The sequence below is a fragment of the Athene cunicularia genome (assembly GCF_003259725.1).
Source record: "Athene cunicularia isolate RWA chromosome 1 unlocalized genomic scaffold, athCun1 chr1_part1, whole genome shotgun sequence".
In the NCBI taxonomy this organism is placed as follows: domain Eukaryota; kingdom Metazoa; phylum Chordata; class Aves; order Strigiformes; family Strigidae; genus Athene; species Athene cunicularia.
The window spans coordinates 69,026,564-69,042,099 of record NW_020799091.1 but is presented as its reverse complement, the minus strand read 5'-3'; the positions used below and the strand labels follow the sequence as shown (position 1 = coordinate 69,042,099).

The following is a 15,536-nucleotide window of genomic DNA, read 5'->3' as shown; positions in this document are numbered from 1 at the left end:
GGAGGCGGCTGGATGTCGTGGAGCGAGGGGAGGCTGACATCGGCCGGAGAAACTCGGCTGTTAGCGCCGGAGCGCCTGCGTTGCTGCCGCCGTCTTTGCGCTCGCTCCCTCTTAAAGGCGCTTCCCTGAGCCTGGCCCGCGTTCTCGGGGAGCCTGGCCCGGAGCGGGCAGTGTCAGGCAGCCGCTGGTTGTGAGCGCAGGTCGCGGTTGTCAGCTAAAAATAGCTGCTTGGTTTAATTGCAGTGCCTGAAGTTTTGTTTGTGGTTTTTTTTTTCGTATAATTATTTATTTGGAGACAGCTCTATAGATCGTGATATAACTTAAGCGATTTGTGCATGTTTAATAAAGTCACACGTTAAGCACTTTAGTGATTGGAGGATAAAAGGATCACTTCTATGGTTATGTGCATATCATCTTGGATACTGCCCCATCTGTGAACTTTTTTTGTGTGTAAGAGATTCTTAGAATGGCAGCTATGTTAACCATATGGAACACTGACTGAATAACGTTGTGTATATATATGCTAGCAGGAGAGAACATATTGTTACTTGTCACTGTGAAATAATAAATACGAAGATACAGTCAATTTGGAGAGTGTTTTTAGTTGTTAATACTGACAAGGAGTTAAGCGAAAAGTAACATCTTAAAATGCATATGGGCTAGAAACTACAGCTTTTTTTGCTTACCTAGACTGTTCATTTTGTACATCCTTGTTGAGTCATTAAGTGTTTATCTTATGAAAATACTCCTTACAATGGCTGTTTCATAAAACATTATTTCCTGAGTGTTTCTTGCTGCCTAGCTGTTTATTGCATTGAGATGTTGATGCTACTGACTTAAGGTTGTTACCTTTTATCAGGTTAAGGTGTAGCCTGTTTTAATTTCTCTGGTCCTTTCTGGGCAACAAGTATTTTGCCAGTGAAGTATTTTGCTCATTGAGTGTTTTTCCTCACACCTTTTGCTGTACCATGTGTGCTGGTTTGTAGTGTTGTTACCAGCTTGTTTCATGGGCTGTATTTCACAGGTGTATCTTGGGAGTAGCTGTCGTGAAGAGATGGGTCAAGTGTGAGTTGAGAAAGAAGAGGGAAGGATTGGATCTTTGTGCCTATGAAGGAAAGAAGGCCTAATACTTGGCTTTTTACCTGGTGTGGTAGATGCTAGGATCATGCAGAAGCCTTCAGGTGCCGAAGTTGTGCTGCTCGGGGCCCTTCCAGTGACGGCGGCTGGTGGGCAGGGGATGCTTTGAGAGTCTTAGTGCCTTCTGGATACCTTGTTCTCTTTGTGTATCTCCACATGTATTTCTGTGCATCTGCAAATGAGTGAGCATGGGCATCTCTTGGGCGCTATGCGCAAAATTTCATTTTAACATACCTTAAAAGAGAGACCAAGAATTTACTGTTAGACTAATTGAAATCCTGAGAGCCTAATGATTATTAATTCAGATCTAATTGTTACCAAAAAAGAAAGAGCAATAATGCAGTTACAGTAGTTACGCTTACTGGCCCACTGCTGCTCTGAGTCCTAAGGTCGGTGGTTTCATTCTGAGCTGTTATGCCAAGTTGTCAGCATCAGGTGTCCTTCGCAAGGAGCAATATGGTCATTCGTATTGATGGTTTCATCTTCCTCGCTCTAGGATCCACTTGAGATCAGTCATTTTTATATGCTTGCTAACATGCTTCTGTGCCTTTGCTCTTCATTGCTTTGCAGCTGCATGCTACATCCAAATATGTAAAAGGCACTATATATTAGATACTATTTTTTTATTGTTTGCTGCCCCTAAAACTGGTTTTGTCCAGGCCTGCATTTCTCTTAGCTGACTACTGGTTAGTTATGGGGTGTCCAGTGCCGAGGCCTGTACAAGCCATCTCTGTTTATCCAACACCTGCGCTCCTCTCTGCTGCATCCTGTGTCTCCACTTCTCAAAGCCTCTGCTATCATACCAGGCATGTGTTTCTCTACACTACATCATTGTTGTAGAGTTGTGAATATCTCATTCCATACAGAGTAACTGCTCGTTACTGCTATCTATATGAAACTATGATTGCAGAATGCCTTGGTAAACAAAAGTAGAACCAATTAGGCATAGGCACCTGGTCAGTTAGAGAAATTGCTGTCATAGCTAAATCAAGTAACAGTTGCAGGCAGGTCAAGAAAAGTTCAGCCAAACTAAGCCTGACAGGCTTTAGTCCTAAGGCCTTGCAAATGCAGTACAGAGCTTATAGACATACTAGTGGTAGCAATACTGTGTTAGAGGGCTACGCAGTTGTATGGCAATGGGAGGGGTGATGTGGAAGAATTATTCAAACAGATGTGTTTGAGAAGAACAGGGTGGTTAGACTGGACTTATTTTATAGCAGGGAGTTTGAGGGGATGGGAGTGAGGATGGACCTGGAAGTCCAGTGATACTTTGGAACAGGCTCTGTCTGCAGAAGTACCTTCATCATCCTGTGGTGTCGGTTCTAGCTGACACCCTTGTGAATGTCAAGTTCCTTCCAGGGAGAGGCCGCATCATGTGTTTGCTTCTTTATCTTGAAGTTAGACTTTAACATCTCAGTCTCCCTTCCATTCCCAGTAGAGCAAGAGAGGAATGGCGCTGTGTAATCAAAGGCTTCCAGTTGGTTTTTCCTCCTGCATCTTCAGTTCTGTGCTATGCAGTGTTACTTGTTTCCCCTTCCTTTTCCTCTCTCCTTCCCCAACAATTACGTTATAGATACAGTCCCTTACATCACACTTGGCTGCAGCTCCCAAGGCATGTGGCAGCTCAGGGGCATAACTTGCAGTGCAGAGGAAGCACGTGGGAAGATGCAGTTGGTATGTCTGTGTTGTTAACATTGGTTTGAGAATTGATGTGACAAGAAGATTTTTCTGCTTGTCTTCTGACATACTGAGACAAGTTACAGAAGGTACAAGTCATCTTTACTCTACTTTTATCCCCACAGCTTTGACTTCTGTCGTGTAGTTTCCTCCTCCCTTGTTTCCGCTGAGTACATTAGAGGTCATACTGATGAGTATTGGTCTATGTCCGGGAAGTGTGCTGGAAGGGGAGGATGAATTTTGCCATGGGAACAAGAACATATGGACAAGACCCTGAGTGAGATGATGGCTATGGTGAGCAGGGAAAGAATGGGAATGCAGGACTGTCACCTGTTATGAACAGAGATTGCTACCTCAACAGCTATACCTACAAATCAGCTTCTACTATACCAGCAGCTCTGTTATGCTCCTCTGGAACTCTTACTGACTCCTGCTGCTTGATTGCTGTGCATCTGATGAAGAACATATTTATCTAGAACGATCAGATATGTGGTGTCTAGGAAAAACTCAGTGTGGTACATTAGAGAGGTGCTTTGTAAAGGTGGAGAGTGTCTTGGGTCATAAATAGCTCCTAAGCCATATGGAAGTTGCTTTAATTGTTTCCTCTCTGGAATTTTTGTGGTTACATTGATCACTCATTTTCAAATGAGACTTCATAGCAAATACTTCAATAAAAAGATGAGGTTTCTGACTTTTCAGGCTTTCCTAATGGAAGAGTACATGTTCTGATGTGTAGTCTAGCTCCTCCTGGGAGTGATGTGTTATGCTTTGGTTCTTGGATAGAGCTGTAATGGCAGAAGGTATGTCAAGGTTCTACCCTGCTGTCTTTGTGAATTTAGTATAGGAAATTTTTTTTTAAATGAGTGGGAAGAAAGGCTGTTGTAAACTACAGAACTGTGCTTTGAGTTCAAGCTCAAACTGCTGCTGTAGATTTCCAAGTAAGTGTGCTATATGCTACAAATTATTTCCTGACTGGAATATGTATCTTTCCCTTTGGTATTAGCTTTTCATGTTTTTTGTCTTCTCCCAGCTTTAAGCCATCTTCCTCTTGTCTTAGATTTCCTTAGCTTGCAGTAAATAGTCTTGAGGTATGTTTATTCTTGTGCCCTTTAATATTGTGAACTGTTGCCTAGGCATACCATTCTGATCATTCATGCATATTGCTTTAGAACTTACAGGTGCCAGCTGTGATTCTGTAGCCAAGAGTGAACACTGCTGCTAAAATAAGACTTACAGTGCTGTTGCTGATGCTTTATATTGCTTTGTCTTCTGCAAATTAAATTGCTGGCATTGTCTACCGGTTGTTCTATTTGACTCTTTTTGTTAGTGTGTTAAGTAAAATCTTAATGGTCTGTGGGAAAGTTCTGTGAAGGCTAGAAAGCCTCCGAACACCTGTAGTTCAGAAACATTCTGTATGCCAGAAAATGTACAATAGCTATCTCTCTCTGCTTCTCAAAAATATTTCCACAAACAAAGCTTTCTGCAGCTCTGTCAAGGAGAACAGCTGATAAACCCTTGAAATTCCTGTTTTGCAAATCTCATCTGGAAGATGCCAGGATCTTGTACTGAGATGGAGTAAACCAATGCAAAATTATTTCTCCATTACAGAAATTTATTATCCTGTTCTACGCAAAAGTATAGTTCTGTTCCCCCCCAACCTATAGCTTTTAACACAGGCATTTTGTATTTACAAGAAAACTATTTTTATACATTTGTTGGATTTTTTTTTTTTAAAGCAAAGCATCATTTTGTAAAAAGACTAAGGATCTTCAAATATTTGCGATAATGGCAACATAAACAAAAAAACACTGCAGTACATAAAGTGGATTGTTAGGAGCAGTTTTTCCTGTCAAAATCTCGATTCTCTTCATTGGTTACCTTTATGAATCTAAGCTTTACGTATAACTACTGTTTATGAAAAGTATGAAAATAGTATGTTGTAAGCCAGCAGGAATTGCAGAAATTGTTCTTTCAGTTCTCTGAAGATCTCTAGAAAGCCTTGGTCAGAGGTTTACATTAAGTTAAATTTTGCTGTTGTTGATGTTCATAACAGCAAGCCAGACAAGCCGACAACTCTGCATACCTTTGCTGGTTTTATTTGCATTAGTACTGTCATGTTTCTCTGAGCCTGGGCTCATGTGCATTGCTGTACATTTGTCCTGTGCTGTTTATCACTTAAAAGCTGCCTAGGAGTGAAAGTTACAGTTCTGGACAAAATCTCCAGTTTAGTAACTTTTATTGCTTGCATTAATACTAATTTTCTTCCTCCCTCTGCAAAAATAGTCCCCTAGACTGGTAGAGGAAATAATTTTTCTGCACACAAATTATGTGCACACATAATTACTTTGGTCATTAAGCTTGACTTGCTAAAGTAGTACAGTGTAATCTGGTGGGTGTTCTGGTCTGAAAGCAGTTGCTGTCTTACAGAAGATGTGTGTTTTGATGATCCTGGTGTTTGAAGCACTGCTAACTTTTTCTGTATGTAAACTTATTTTTTTCTTTTACAGTAGTCTAGTGGAGATTTTAAACATGAATCTGCTATCTTAATATTGAAATATGTTTTAGATACATGCTGTAAGAAGGAAGTATTGGTTTTAATTATAGTTAATGTAGGTGGGCATGCTTTGCTCTTCAGGATTGTAGACAATCTAAAGTGTATTTCATGAAGTGTTCTAAATGGTATTTTTGTGATGTATTTTGATTTTTTTATGATGTGAGATACACAGCATATGGAAGTTGTAAAACACTGGAGTCAGAGGTAGTTTCTCTCATCTTTCTGTTTTTTCTAAACAAACAAAACCCAAAAGAACCAGTTCAGGGAAGACTGAATGCTAGTTTTTTACTTGGTGCTTCATATTCCATGCTTTTAGTCATCTTGTTCTCTTGTGATGTGAACACTTAAACAGAACCTTGAACTGCTTTCTTCCAGAGCTCTGTGTTGTCAGGTACTAGCCACAACAGAAGCTTTTTTATATCAAAATTTTGTTATATCTTGTTTAAATGGGAATTCTAGTTTATGGTGAACTTTTTCCTTTTTTTCTTCTTTTTTAAAATCTCAGTTGTATAAAGGAGACTTTCTGTTTTTCTAGAATTTGTTGAGGTTAAAAGTTGTGTTTTCTATGTCTTTTTTCAGAAGGTTTTGCTTAGCTGATAGTTACTCTTCCCCCAGCCAAACTTGAAAGAGAAGGCACGACTCTTTAATATTTAAAAAATGTAATCGTTGTCTTGGGAGCCTGAGTAAAAAGCAATTACCCTTTTAGTCAAACTTTACTTCCTTGCTGTCTCATGTAATTAGGTAGCTTCTCCAGCTTCCTTCATCTTACTAGGGAAAAATAGCGAAGGTGTAGTTGAACATCACGCTTAATTTGCTTGAGCTGTCAGACGTTTCAAACCTTGTGGTCTTGTGCTGTCCCCAGCTGTGTGCAGTAACTGCTTCTATTGCATTGGATTCAATGCTTATGCACCCACAGTACAACTCGGGTGTGTGATTTGAACTGCTGCCAAAAAAGTATTTTTTGCAAGGATTTGTGGCTCCAGGATTACCTGAGCAGATCACAGGGGAAAGTGTGGCTGCGAATGGGGAAGGAAGTCACTCCTCCTGTCCCATAGTTTGAGGAAAAGGCAACAGTAGGGTGGCCTTTTTCTGGGGCTGTGGTGTTTTTTGGTTTTGGGTTTTTTTTTTAAGCACTGTCAGCTACAGTGGTTGCATAGTTGGTGCTCACGTTGACAGTCCTTCACTGCTTGGGCTGGGGAAGAAGTGCAGTTCATTCTTTCCTGAATTTCAGACTGTTTGAGGCATCCAAATGTTTTCAGCAGGAAAAACAAGGTGGCTGCTTCTACTCTTAAAAGAGAAGTTTGTGGCGTTCATGTTCTTTGATAGGTAAGAATGAGAAAAAGGCCATGGCTTTGTTTTTTTTTGTTTTGAATAGCCTTGCTGAGCCAGCAAATGCTTGCATTTTCAGTTTTATAACCCGCTTAAAGAACAGGTTGGTGGTGCATGGTTTTGAGCAATTAAATAATTACTTTCGAAGTGGTTTGTGTTCTGTAGAATTTTAAACCAGTTGCTCTAAAAACTTATTTGGAAGAGAGAATGCCAATTTATCTTAATAGTTACAAGTAAAACCAACTACAAATATGCTGTTCAGTGTTGGTAACTTGCTAATTTTGGATAAGTTGTATTTAGAAATGCACCCTTATTACTGGGCTTATAACCCACATATACAGAGGATGGATAAGGTGCTCTAGGGGGGTAATGGTAAAGACCTGTCTAAAAGAATTAGTTTTATTTGGTCTCAAACTATTGCAAAAACAAACACATGGAAACAGATGGTTCAGCTTCTTTCCAGTGTTTTTGAAGTTCAAGGACCTTTTTTTTAGCAAAAGAAAATGATTTAATGACAGTGATGTTCCTTTGAAGGCGGTTAGAAGTGCTGGTGTCATGTAAATGATGAAATATTTCCAAAGTTGCCTCAGCAAAAATGAGTCTTCTGATTATGCAGGAATGTGGGCAGTGAGTTCACACAGCAGTGATGCAACTTTCTTGCTGTGTTGATTTACTGACTCTTCTGCCCCATGCACATGAATGGTTTTTTGTCTGGTTTTAATTGTATAGTGTTTTCTGACATTTGAACTTCAGCTTTACAGAGACAGCTTAAAACTAGTCCTAACTAAAATAGCAGTCCTAAAATATTTTTAGTGTGACTTGACTTAGTTTGTTAATCTCTGTTAACTCTAAGATGAAGGCAAGCTTTAGTAATCATATTTGTGTCGCTCAGTGGAGTGGATCAAAAAGTGCTGGTAATCTTTAGTCTGCATGTGACCTTTAGTTTTAGTTTCAGCAGGAGAGTGTTACCCTGTTGACTTTGGTTGCAAAGTTGGATGCTGGATTTCCAGTGGTTAAGGGCTTGTTCTCATTTTAAGCTGAATTCTTCCATTTAATTTGTGTGGTTTCATTTAGTTAATTTCAATAGAGTCAAAGTGATATAAATGAGGGCAGCTCAGCTCCTTTGTATACTGCTAATTAATCCCGTTGCTCCACTCTTTCAGTTCATGTATGGATTAATAGTTTCCTTTGCTCTTTGTTTTACTGCTGCCTAGCCAGGATGCCATCTCTGTTACGCATAGATGCATGGTGCCTATTTATAATGAAGTTTTGCCCTGTGTTTGGGGATGTGTATTGTAGGTACTATAATAAGTGTACTTCAGTCGTCATTGTGTGTGGTCTTAAGAAAGATTATGAAGAAAACAGGCATGTTTGCTGGTGGTCTGCTAATAAAATATGCTTTTCTGTTATCAGATTATCTGTGAAATGCTGTTAGTGTCAGTTGGCTTGCAAGTCTGTCCTTCACTAGAACCTTCACAGAAAGGTGGAGGATCTTGTTTGGCAAGGAAGGGCAATTAAGCATTTCAGCTGCAGAAGTTCAGTGAGAAAAAAAAAGCTAAAGTCTGTTGACTCTTAGTTCAATAGTCCTGTCTTCTCCGCATTTGGCCTAGTTTTCCAGGGCAATGCCGGGAAGTCTTTTGAGTTTCTGTGCCTAGATTTGTCTGTTACAGAGAATATATTGCCTGCGGTATCTGTCCGTAGTATGGAAGTTTCACACTGTGAAAATCCCTAGTGATGAATATATGAAATATGCCAGTACTTGGAGTCATTTTTTTAACCTTCTGTGTAAGAGTGAGGCAATAGATAATAATGTACTTGTAACTGTTCTGAAATACTTTGGTAGGAAGCTCTTATGGTTTTTATCGTATTTCAGAATTGTAAGCTTAAATCTTGATTTGGAGCATGACAACTTCTGTTCTGGTGAGATGTGCACTAATTAACACCTGTAATATTCTAGACTGCAAAGAAAAGGTGAAACTTCAAACTTCAAAAATACATCTTGCTAATTGTGTGCAACTATTAGAAACTATGGAACTTTAAAATTTAAGTGTTTGTGAGCAAAATGGCAATGCATACCCATAAAAGACTAAAGCAAACCCTAGTATGTAGAAACTAGGATTAACATAAGCTTGAACGTCGGTAAATCAAAGCTTGTGTTAGGGTTAACTTTGGCCTCAGGATGGCTTCCACAGGGAGTTTCTAGGTTCTGGCTGTTGCAGGCTGTTGCATCAGAAAAAGAACTTGCTCCAAAACTGTGCTTGTTTCTCATGCTTTCAACTGTTCCCCCCCCATGCCCCACCCCCCTGCAACAAGCCCACTGCTTTAAGGTATATATTATTTTAGTATTTTATTAGCAGATGCTATGTAATAGCTGAGGAGTTTTTCAACTGGGCTTCTATTAAGTATTGTTTCCTTTCTGTACTAGCAAGGGAAACACTGTAGTGGTTTTTTTTCCTACATACTGTGCATCTATCAGTCACGAGGTTTTTACACTTTTCTGACTCAATAGCTTGCAACTGTGTGGGATCTTATAAGTAGGAGAGCTACTGGTCGTCTTTTTACATCTGACTGAGCAGTGGTAGGTGACAACACTTTGTTTATTTTCTAACTCTGCTTTAATCTTCACACTGAAAAAGTTTCATACTTTCTCTTATAGGCAGGATTTGGGATTGTAGCTTTATTTGTCACTGGTTTTGCTTAATGTGTAACGCAAGTAACTTAGCTTGTCTTTTTAGAGTGTCACTTTCTGTTACTGGGCTGATTTGATGATTTGATTATGTGAGAGATGTTGATGAGTCACCTTTGTTGCCCATGCCTGTCTTAAAAAATCTCCAAACACTTATATGGGGTGATCTGGGTATATTTGATCGTGGTTTGGTTCAGAATGGTGTGCTAGCACGGCATTTAACCAGTGACCCAGTGATTATTCAGGAATCTCTTCATAAGCATCTTTCCCTATGTAATGCAGGTTTTCAGTAGTCTATGTGGATGACTTGTACTGGAACCCTTTTGGTCAACAGGTGATTTCTTAATGTCATTTCTAGGGCAGTAAGGTCAATATTCTTCAGTATAAAGTATGTGAGTGTTTCTATATGCTACTTAAAATCCTTTGGGATATTTTTGAGTCTTATATTGCTGTAATCCTGCTTAAATGACAGAAGGCAGTGAAATAGTGTAGGTGAAATGTAGGGCACTTTCTAAAATCAGTGATGTAACTCTAAAGAAAAATAGTTTTGCTTGGTATCTGAAATGTGGTGATTTTTGCATACTTATTATTGATTACTGCCATCTTCTTTAATTAGCCTGACAGTTGTGGCTTCTCCTGCTGCATAGTTTTGCCCTGTATTAGGCACAGACCTCCATGGAGGAATGTCTGCAGCCATTTAATATTTTGAAAATTGCTTGTTTACGTTTATGACTGAAGTACATTCACAACTGTTGCTTTAACTTTACTGCACTGAAATGCTGTTTTAGCAGTGTCAGAACTCTTCATATCTGGCAGCAAAAATAGAGGCTGGAATCAAAGGTATGTGAATATAAGAAAGGTGGCTCAGGCTTTGCTTCTGAAACAGAGGCAAAAGAAAATCAGGGAAATAACCCTTTCTCAGTGGTGCAGTAGGACTTTCTTTGGTTTCGTGCTTTCCAGACCTCCTTGAGCCTCTTGTGTTGGGGAAGCATGGAGTTGTCTTGGTGTGTGAACCTGATCAACAGCAAGCCTCCTTTGAGTCCAAAGCACTATGAGGTTGAATCGCCTAAGGCAGTGAGGCTGTGAAGTCTGTGTATGAAGTCTTCATGCCAAATCAATTCAAGGTCAGAATTCAAAACCGAGCATATTGGTGCTTTCTGATTCCTGTGTCGGACTTAGGGTTGGGGTTAGGACCCCTGTAAAGCCCGAGTGGAAGGACAAGGGAGGCTGTGTGGAAACCTTTTGGGGGACTTGGAGGAGGTTCCTGTAAGAGTGGTTGGGTTTCTGAAATGTGTGTTTGGGGACTGCTTTAAAAAGTTCACAGGAAAAAGTTCCTAGGTGTATCTTCCGATGCCAGTAGGAAAGAAGCTTTCCTGTTACGTATCTAAGTGCAGTGGGTTCCTTACGACATAAGAATTTCCCAGGAAGAGAGAGAGGACACCTTCTCAATCTTCTTTTCAACTTTCTTTTATTATGGAATCTTTGTGGAATATTATTATACTTTTCAAAGCTGAGGAAATTTAAGGTCAGTATGGGAATAAACTCTTAGTAATGGAAGGCAATATTTTAATTCCATGGCTTTCCAATGATATTCTTGCTTTACAGTTCTTAAGAAGAATTATAACTATATATATTGCTGTATATGTAAGTGCATGTAGCCTTAATTTTAGGTTTTACTTCATTGAAGCTCAAATGTTTGAAGCTTGCTGTGTCACTTAGTAAATGGAAATATAGTGGAAAGTATACATTTCTTGGAAACCATTGACTGTTAAGCGGTGGAAGCCAAGGTTGGAAAGGCTCTTGTACTGTATTTATGCCACTATTGTGATAGCTGAACACTCTTCATTATTATTGCTAAACTGTTCTTCCTGGTGGATATTAAAGCTTAATATCTGTGAATGAATTAGGTTTTTTAGTGTTTGATTTGAGATTTTTTTTTTTTTACCCAAAGAATTTTTCAAGGTTCAATTGGAAGTGAGTTGATTTGAAAACAGATAAACCCACACCCCCTTAAAGTCTGTATCCTGGAAGCCATAAGGTGCCATAAGCATCCTCTTTGCTAATAGCATAAAAGTCTTATGTTTAGACATAACTTTCTGCAAAGTTGCAATGTGAAGAGTCAGCCTGGGGGATATCCATGTAAAATATAAGCTGTTTAAAGGCTTGGATGTTTAATATCTGTACAACCATATGGTTAACATCCTGTGGTAGTGGGAGCAGTACAGCCATGGAAGTAGTAGTAGTGGAGCTGTGTTTTGGTCTCTTCAAGCTATTTCAAGCTTTTATTTGACTCAATCTCCTCCATTAACTCCTAGAGTAGGAGGAAGTAAGCAAGTGTGCTTAATAAACAGATACGCTGCACTTAATGCAAAAAGAAACACGAGGGCCTATGTGTAGGCTTAGATGCCATATAGTTAGTCTGATATTAGGGCTTTAACTCTTAAGTGTAGAGATGATTGTTGACATTTTTATTTCAGCTGTCTGTGCTACCCCTGGTGCACAGCCAGTTAAACTGCTTATAAAAGCAGCTCTTAAACTGCTGAAACATCAAGTCAGCTGTTCTTAAGGTGGAAGTGGCCAAAAAGTTTATTCTTTCCTCTTGAGGGAGGTAGGATTGGTTTAGAAATCTAGCATTAACTGTTTGAGAGTTACTTTTCTTTGAGAAATTTATTACTTACCATGTCAGCACTTAAGTAGTACTACTAGGTGTTTTCAAGGTGTATGTTCTCTTGTTGTAACTAGAAGTATCTCTGGTAATAAAGGTGCTGTATAGGGAGGTACTTCATTGTGCTGCTTTTTATTTGGCTTGTTCAGCCCTATATAGAAGAAAATTTAAGATCTTTAAAAATACAGCTAATCAGTCTTGAACTTAAAAAAAGTGCATTGTTGCTTCCTCCTGCTGTTGTCACATACAGACAGTGTTGCTTATGCCCAATATTTGGGATAAAATGGCTTTGTGGATATCAGCATTCACTTAAACCTGTAAAATGATTCTCTCATCCCTCTCCTTTTGCAAAGGGGGATACAACTTAGACTTACTGAATTTCAGAAGCTTTAAAGGAATAATGAAGTACTTGATTTTTTTTTATTTTTTTTTTTAAGTAGTATTCAACTTCTGGGTTTGTAAATTGGCAAGGCTGAAGCTCTGGTAGTTCAGAATTTGCTGATACCTTGGAGGTCCTGAATCTGGAAGAAATTTATTTCCCTTGTTTTCTGGATATAGATTCAGGTGTTTGGTAGGTCAGCCTTTGACTGATTTGTCCTAAGGGAGTTGTAATAATTGAGAGTGAAATTGTAAAACAAAGAACAGTTTTCTGCCCACATATCTGAGAGGGAGTTAGGTGAGATATAGATTGATTAAATGTTTTTTTCAAACTGCAAGCTGATGAAACTAGCATCCTAATATTTGCGACTTTAATAGACCTGCTCTGGTGTGAGTACTGAAGTCCTAAGTGTGAAGTAGGTAAATCTTTCTTACAGGTGCATAGAGTGTGATGAGGTAGAAAAACCTCTGGACACTAGACATAGTCTTTGCTCAATTGTCATGGTACAAGTAATGAAAAAAGTACATCTGAATTACAAGTATTGGTGAACAGGAAACAAACCACTTCTACTTAGTTGCAGATGAGAGGTTATTTATAGCAAGAAAAGAAAATACTTTTGAAAGAGAAACTTCCTATAATGAGATGCAAGGAGGAAGGATGCATATTTCAGATGCCTAGTGAAACTTCTTTTGGCTTTCTTTAGGCCTGGGAGAGGTAATAGTAAGGCGAGTGGTAGAAATAATTGCTTCCCAACTGTGTTGGTATTTTTTATTATCTGCTTTAGAGTCTGGCTCAGGGCTGAGCTATGTTCTTCCATGTGACTTCTTTTCTTGAAAGATAAGAATAAACTATTCAGTCTGATAGCAAAGCATAGGCAACAGCTACCATAAGTGTAAGTTCATCACAACTTCCAGCTTACTTACTAAATAAAAATACAGTAGCTTTTTTGTTTGTTTGCTAAAGGGGGTTTAAAAGAGCAGGTAAGTGCTTCTTCACAGAACTTTAGAATTTCCTGGTCACTACATTGCAAGACTTGTATTAGTACTTGTTTTTAATGTTTGCATTGTGGGGACTACTAATCTTTCAGTGAAGTGACACTGATTTGCAGGGCTAAAGTAAAACAGTCTAGTTATATTCTTCCAACAAGTTTTATCCAATCTCACATCTAAACTTTTAAAGACAGTGTTGCAAAACCTGAACATGTTTTACTGTTCCACCTCATTTCAAGCAGATGATGTGTAAAGGTTTTTCCTTTTCATCCTACTGGGTAGGATAAGGTAATAGTACCTAATTGTTTGTTAAATGTGGTTTTTGCCCCTGCATTGCTTGTTTTGTGATTGATTTTATGTTTCAAAGCTTTTATTAATTTTATGCAAATGGATTTTACTTATGTAAGCTTAACACTTGAACTCTTGATGACCCTGCTTTCCTTTTGCATTTTAGTGCAAAAGATGATATTGATATTGATGCCCTTGCTGCTGAGATAGAAGGTGCAGGAGCTGCAAAGGAGCAAGAGCCTCAGAAATCCAAAGGCAAAAAGAAAAAAGAGAAGAAGAAACAGGATTTTGAGTAAGTTCAGTTTTTTTCTATCTGTCTTATTTTATTTCATTATACAAAAACTCTGTTACTTAAGTACCATAACTTCTTTCTTATTTTAGTGAAGATGATATCCTGAAGGAGCTGGAAGAACTGTCAATAGAGGCGCAAGGAGGGAAAGTTGACAGGGAACCTTCTGCGGGAAAGGTGAACACGAAGAGATCGATGGGCTATTTAATAGGAAATAGTTGAAATATGAGACACCTTTGTCCCAGAAAAGTTCTAGTGTTCCAGTGTAGTTAACGAGATCCTATGTGAAACATACAGCTAGCATGTATTTTTAATTATACTTGATCATATTTTCATAGTCAAGTGACTTGTGAAGGATTTTACCAGAAGCCATATATTCATGCTGATAATTATTCAAAACCAATCAGAAAAAATTTTAAATGTGTGCTGAGGTGTAGTATACTCAGCAGGAGTAGTTATTGCTTTCAAACTTTGTCTTCAGTAAGAGAAGTTTTTCTTGATATCTCTCAGTGCTATTTCTTTGCTTACTATAGCAAGTAATTTTTCATGGCTGATTATCGAATTGTTTAATTACCAGGTTGAAAATGACAACGAAGAAAGCTTATCAAAACAGGATAAAAAAAGGAAAGGAAAGAGTAAAAAACCCAATCTGGAAAATGACTATGACAGTGAGGAAGTGGAAGATAAAGATAAAAAACCTAAAAAACCTCAGAAAGCAAAACAAGACATGCTTTCTGGCAGCGATGATGATGATCATGAGACACAGCTTAAGAAAAGCAAAGGGAAAACTCAGAAATCAAATAAAAAGCACGATCTGTCAGAAGAAGATGAAGGTAACATTAAGAAAAGCAAAGAGCGTGTGGGGGCAGCGTCTACAGGTGAGAGCGGCGATGAATCAGATGAGGTCTCCCAGTCTAGGAAAGGACAAAAGAAAAACCAAAAACCAAAGTCTGCTCCTGCTGCTGAAAGTGGGGATGATGATGAAGAACCTTCATTCAAAGTAAAAACAGTGGCTCAGAAGAAGGCAGAAAAAAAAGAACGTGAAAGGAAAAAACGTGAGGAAGAAAAAGCCAAACTGAGGAAGCAGAAAGAGAAGGAAGAATTAGAAGGTGGTAAAGAACCAGCAAAGCCTAAGGAATCTGCAAAAAAAGCTGAAGAGAAGGCTTCTCCTGAAGTCATGGCAATCCCTGGCACTGGGGAAAAAGGAGACACCCCTGCAGGATTAGATGGTTTGTAACGTGGTTTCTAAATCTATTTCAAACAGTGTAGCCTTTATAAGATCTTGTTGCTTTATTATAAATTGGGAATACTGGACGTTTGGTAGCCTTGTCTGCCTCTTTGTGTTGGCTCACATGTGACTTTCTGGCCTGTAGTTTGTTCAGGTACATGGGAAAACAGAAGACAGGTGGTGGATTCTCATTACAATATATGCTTACAGTTCTGTATTCCAAAGATACTTTGTCACTTCACAGTTGCTCTGACTTTATAAGTCAATTTTATTTTTTCATTATAAAATGCTTATGTAGTAGGTAGTCAAAGTGTT

General features: G+C 38.7%; 1 protein-coding gene across 2 annotated transcripts in view; it reads left to right on the top strand.

The window, feature by feature from the left end:
- The window catches only part of EIF5B (eukaryotic translation initiation factor 5B), a 43,751-nt gene that overhangs the window by 7,339 nt on the left and 20,876 nt on the right, over nt 1-15,536 (top strand). For both annotated transcript variants that reach the window (XM_026842132.1, XM_026842122.1), the window contains exons 3-6: nt 10,812-10,822; nt 13,869-13,996; nt 14,086-14,170; nt 14,571-15,222. In XM_026842132.1, coding sequence (XP_026697933.1) covers nt 10,812-10,822; nt 13,869-13,996; nt 14,086-14,170; nt 14,571-15,222 — 876 coding nt within the window. The remainder of the gene's footprint in view (nt 1-10,811; nt 10,823-13,868; nt 13,997-14,085; nt 14,171-14,570; nt 15,223-15,536) is intronic.